The sequence below is a fragment of the Montipora capricornis genome, chromosome 14 (genome assembly GCF_036669925.1).
Source record: "Montipora capricornis isolate CH-2021 chromosome 14, ASM3666992v2, whole genome shotgun sequence".
Taxonomy (NCBI): Eukaryota; Metazoa; Cnidaria; class Anthozoa; order Scleractinia; family Acroporidae; genus Montipora; species Montipora capricornis.
The window spans coordinates 10,731,907-10,737,804 of record NC_090896.1 but is presented as its reverse complement, the minus strand read 5'-3'; the positions used below and the strand labels follow the sequence as shown (position 1 = coordinate 10,737,804).

The window sequence follows — 5,898 nt, the reverse complement described above, 5'->3', positions numbered from 1 at the left end:
AGCTAAGTGCACTTCCACTATAAAAAAAGCATTTACATTTTTTACATTTTTAGGTGTGCACAGTCTGGTAGTACGCATGTCTATTTGTAGTCAGGTATATATAGACGTTTCTCGCAGTTTAAAGTCACTTGCCGGCATCTCTCGCTACCTCTCTGTAAAATATCCTTTGTGATATTCGTACTTGTACGCCAATGTAATGTAATCAGTGCCGACTACTATGGGTGTCAGGATGATGTTTGTTCATTCGAGAAGTAATGATATATGCAATATAATTAACGTTTGCTGCAAGTTTTTTTCAAGTTGAGCTATATTTTTTGTCTGCAGAAATTAATGTTCAGAATACTTTTCATTGTATATTTGGTATTTGTAAATATATGTAAATGCGGCTTTTGCCTTGTTTATGGTGGATGTGCACTTCGCTATCAAGCTAGTTCACAGGCACTCTTCTTTTAACAATGTGAAAGAAACAATTCAAACTGGTTGAGGCAACGAGTTGGCTATTTGCAAAGCGATTTAGAGTTGCAATTGAACCCGGGATAACCGGACACAAATTAAAAGCAGAGGTTACAACGGGATTTGACCCTGGAGCACCCTAACCACTGGACCACGCTGTCTCCTTAAATTTACAGTATAGCTTTGCAGTCTCCGATGTACGGCTATATATTCTGTAATTTTACTGCCCTTGTACTAACGCATCATGATAACTGGCAATAAACGAGATGCCTATTCCTCATCCTTGTCTGCGTCTGATGATATTTAGTATGAAAATGATTTGTCCTCGTTTCACTGCACAGTGATTAGAAAACAACTGAATGCATTGAGGGGTGAACACCAGTAACTGTTATCAGTCCTATATGTGGACAGCAGGGAACTACTGTTATTAGCATTGGAAATCTAGACGAAAGACACTATGTATCAGCAGTTCTGTTAGATTATTATAATGACAGAATTTTTAGGTTATAATATCAGCGGTGTTACCAATGTCAACAATACCAATTTATTATTCGGAGGTAATATTCTGTGAACTAACCATGGCCAAAAGTTATGTGTGTATCAGCATTCATTTCTCCAAAGCAGAGGCAAAAAGAGCTTATATGAGAGACTCTGTCAGGCGAAAGAGACAAAATAAGGAATTCAGGGGGAAGGAAAACAATGGGAAACGCCAGAAAAGATCTGAAAATATTGATAGGGAATATGATTTCATAAGGGTAAAGCTTCCAATACAGAACATGTCAGAGAACTATAAACAGAAAAGCACAGAACAATTTAAGGAAAGATGTGCAGAGCTCAAACCTAAACCAAACTGAAATTCTTCAAGAATTTTGGTTTTATCAACGGAGTTGATAATGTAAATTGGCCACCGTACAGAGATTCTAAAAGCTGACGTTTCGAGCGTTAGCCCTTCAAATTTTTGTATACTACTTCCCCACCGACGCAGCACCACAGTTTCTTTGGAAACTACCCCTTCATTCATTTGAAATTTTTCAAGGTCAAGATTCTGTTAGACATTCCATGTGAAAAGTGATTCAGTCTTTTCATGATAAGATAACACATGGCCCTGCATATATATGCACTTGCTGTGATCAGTTATGGTACAGATGCAAACAAGATGCAGTTCCCTAAAAGAACAGTGTCTAAATTTAACTCTTTTGAAAGAACGCTTCATTTCAAATTTCTCCCCGCATTCCGTTTATGTAAATATGTGAACTTCCTAGGGGTGGTCAATTATCAATCCACGGTAACGTTGTTAAAGTGCCAGCATATGCGAGGTCAACAGTAATTACTTAATGCCAAGGCCCATCAATGAATCACAAACCATACCAACTGAAAAAACAAACAACGCTTAAGTTACAAGCATCATTTAAGTATGAAAATGTCCGACCAGCCAAAGTGTTAGAAACAGCAAACTACCTTGTGCATACTAGTGAGGGACAATTGGCCAGAAAATGTGGTCACTGCTCTTTCAGATCGAACTGCTGTAGGCATAAGTAACATTAATGAATGGGAAGAATTCTATAATGTTCAAACCACAAGTAATAGCGTTCCTGATATACATTCAAATAAAATTATTGCTGAAAACATTCAAAGTGCTCTAGTATCTGTTGATAGACATATTGATGAGATTTTAACAAACTCTAAGTAATAACAAAGACAACAGTGATCATGTGTGGTGCGAAGTAGAAGAACGACAGTCTGGTGCCACAGATACTTTACTGCAACAACCAGATATCACTGAAAATTTTGCAAAGGTATTAAGCTTTGCACCAGGAGCTAACCGGCTGATGATGAAATTAACAATATGACCTGGCAACAAAAATGAGACCTTATTCAAAAAGGCCCTGTCGCCTGTGCTAGGAACTTTAAACACATGATGCAGCTCTTTATAAAGGACGTGCTATGAGTAAGAGTAATCGTATGCCTATTGGAGAAATAGTAGACTTCCTCTACAGGGTTATTGAATTCCATCAAAGAGGATCACCTCACATACATGCGTTATTTTGGGTATCTAGTTGCATACTATTTCTCCAAGAGGCGTAGCTCAGTTGGCTGGTGCACAGCTTTCGGAGCAAGGGGTCCCCAGCTCGATCCTCGGTGCCTTCAACGTCTGTTTCCACTTTCCTCTGACCCGTGTAGCTATAGCTTTAAATATCCGTGAAACGGAGCACTGACAGAGGGAGGGGGGTAAAAGGCGCACTGTCGGCTTCCATTGATACCAGTTTCATAACTGAAGGAACTACCGACGTTAAATAAATTGACTTTGACTTTGACTTTGACTTTACATGAGAGCCCCCTGTGCTGTTACACCATTACCCAGCTGTTATATCACACTGACTAGTGCATAAAGGAAACTTCAGCCTGCCAATTTCAAACAATTGCAGTAGCTTTCACATCCACGAGTAACTACAGTGGTACTTTGATTAATCTACAAGAGACAATATTTTCATCAGCGAAATCAAAGTTTCAAATATTTTTGCACTTGAAGTGAAAACGTCTTGTCACCCGTTTTGCATATCTTTTGTCTCCTCTTTGGTGTAAAGTTGTAAAGTCTTACAACTTCATAGCCCCCTAAGATGCAGTAAATTGTTGCGCACTCTAACCTTGGCATTTTCCATCCCCATGCTACCACTATGAAGTTTATTATTTTTGGCATGATTATTCGTGTAGTAATTTAGGGCAGTGAAAACCCAAAGCCACGAAGATAATTTTAATGCCACATAAAAATATAAACTCTTCCGGTGTTTTTTTCAATTAGGAAGAACTATCCCATGAAAATGTGTCTCTCGGTTAGGGATCTGGAGATAAAATGTGGGTAGGCCATGTTTACTCGGCGACGATAATATTTCCAATTTCGTCCTCTTTAGAAGTTCCAAGTCAAAACTGAGTGGAGAAGAGCTTTATTTATTGTTTCTCTCCGTTTCTTGGTCGTAAGCGAAAAATACGTAAGTATTTGACATGCTTTTCAGTGGCTGAAAAAAAAACAGTTTGATTTGAGTCCCCCTTCCCCCGGGAAATTTCTGGCTCTCGTCTCCTCCCCCCTCGGGAATTTACAGTGACCTTCCGTGGGTGAGGGGGGTATGGATTTTCCGAGACCAGACCCTTTAATCTTTTATCGAGTTAAATAAAGGAATAAAGGATACGTATGTACGCACGTACGTACGTATTATATGTACGTATGATGTATTGAACTGATGGCAATTACGGGAATACCTCTCTTAGGTAGAGATGAATAGTGATTTCCTAGTCACCTCTAAGCTAGTCTTTCAGAAAGTGCGAAAAGTGCCATTTATTCGTGGGTATATACAAATAAAACTTCACACAAGTTTACCGGTGGTGACTAATTTACATGTAACTATTATCTTTGCGAACTTAAAAATTTAAGCACAATCAAAAGGAAAGTAACACCATGTAGCCATTCCGAAAGAACAAATAAATGTTTGCATTTTTTTTCAGTTGATCGAACTTACTGATGCTGGCTACAAAAGCAAAGTTAATTAAATATACCCAATTAGCAGTTGTTTGTCGTGTGGTTATACGTTAAACAATATATAGCAGCATAAATGCTTAGCATTCCTCGCTCTACGTGGATGTTTCTTTTTCAAATTGTGCTTGCAGTTTCCCATCTAGTACAAATATGAAACTTACAGATAAGTAGTATTTACTGGCAAGGGTCCTGGAATTGACGTCAATTGCAGCCATGAACAATTAACAGTTTCCAATCCCTCAGAGCAACTACAGGGCTTTGGACATTCTGATGACGGAGGACAAAAAGATGAAAATGGCACATTTTTTCTTAAGGGAAGACACAATTTAAGTTCTCGTGCAAACTCTCAAGGAAAAGATCAAACACTGATTTTTTGGTAGAATAGCATATATTAATTTGTTGAACAACAATACTAATAATTAACGAAATAAAAAATTGTATTTTGAAGTGAGGGGTTATACACGAAATGAGAAGTGATCCTGGCACTTATCTGGATAATTCAACGCATGATCAGCAAACATAACAGGGAGAATGATTTTGAAAAGCATTTTCTAAGGTAGTAGACGGCGGTTGCGGCAAAATGAGTTTCCATGCAGGGCAGATGTTTTTTTTTACGTCTCGCTCAGCAGCCCAGCTCATACAAAAGCCTTCTCCTGACTGGGAAGAAGAGTGTTACTTAAAATAACAATTTTTTGTTTGAGTACCTTCGCCAAATGTGTGATTGTTTCCTTTCCATACAAACAGGAACAGCAAGAAAAACCCTTGTTTTCCAAACACAAGCACTTGCATGTCTGTGGCAGTGCTTGATCTTTTGCATATAATTCCTGTCTCCTGTACATAAATATTACAAAAAAAGGGTGTTTTCAATGTCTAAATGGTCCTCTTTAGGTAATTACTACTTTTGTTTCAAGATGCATGAAAGTGTATTTTAAGCCATTTTATTCATTTTCAAGAATGTTTTATGCTGAAACAGTTATGACTAAGATGGATACTCCAAAATAAAGTGAGACACTTTATGACAACTACGTAACACAACTTACAACTTCAGGGCCAAACAAGGAGACAAAAACCGGTCATTCCATGCACCCCACGTAGTATCGTTTGTAGTGTTAAGCACTAATCTGCACTATTTAAGCCTTGGCACTTATTGGAGAATGGTTGGCTTTCATAAATTGTTCTGGGTTAGGGTTAGGGTTAGGGTTTAGGGTTAGGGTTAGGGTTAGGGTTAGGGTTAGGGTTAGGGTTAGGGTTAGGGTTGTTTATATCATCTTACAGATGGTATTAACGGTAAACATATGGTACAAACGAATTCAGCAGGTATATCGTAAAAAATGTACTGAGAATACTATTTAATGTTGTAAGATATTTATGCTGAGAATATAATAAATTACAGACCGATTTGAACATTTTCTGAAAATTTTACCCCCAATACATTTTTGTAAGAGACTGCCATGAGAGCATTGGATCAGCTGGTTATACTTCGCCTGTTGAGGTTATCCTCGTTTACTTGTGTATAATATTGCTTTTGTTGTCATCGTCATATTATTATTATTATTATTTATTAGTATTATTATTATTATAATTATTATTATTATTATTATTATAATATATTATTATTTTACATAAATCGTCTCAAAAAAGAAGTATAAGCGTTCTCCGGTAAAAAGATTTTAAAAAGACTATGAGCTTTCGACAGACTGAACTGCTGTCTCTAATTTTAACATTTGTTCTACCACTTGCTTTTATCGTTTAATTTATGCGAATTTCTCGTTATATTTAAATTTCTTTCGTTTTTATTCTTTACTCGTTTTTATCCTTTGAAGACAGCAGTTCAGTCTGTCGAAAGCTCATAGTCTTTTTAAAACTTTTTACCAGAGAACGCTTATACTTATTTCAATCCTGGTAACGGATCTTCA

The 5,898-nt window shown here is 37.2% G+C and overlaps 1 protein-coding gene across 1 annotated transcript in view; it reads right to left on the bottom strand.

Annotated features, from left to right (window-relative positions):
• LOC138033084 (leucine-rich repeat-containing protein 4B-like) overlaps nucleotides 1-4,789 on the bottom strand; it is a 43,258-nt gene extending 38,469 nt beyond the window's left edge. Inside the window, exons 1-2 of the mRNA XM_068880846.1 lie at nucleotides 4,687-4,789; nucleotides 4,144-4,249 (exon numbers count right to left, since the gene is read on the bottom strand). Coding sequence (XP_068736947.1) covers nucleotides 4,144-4,249; nucleotides 4,687-4,771 — 191 coding nt within the window. The 5' untranslated portion in view covers nucleotides 4,772-4,789. The remainder of the gene's footprint in view (nucleotides 1-4,143; nucleotides 4,250-4,686) is intronic.
• Nucleotides 4,790-5,898: the final 1,109 nt, after the last annotated feature.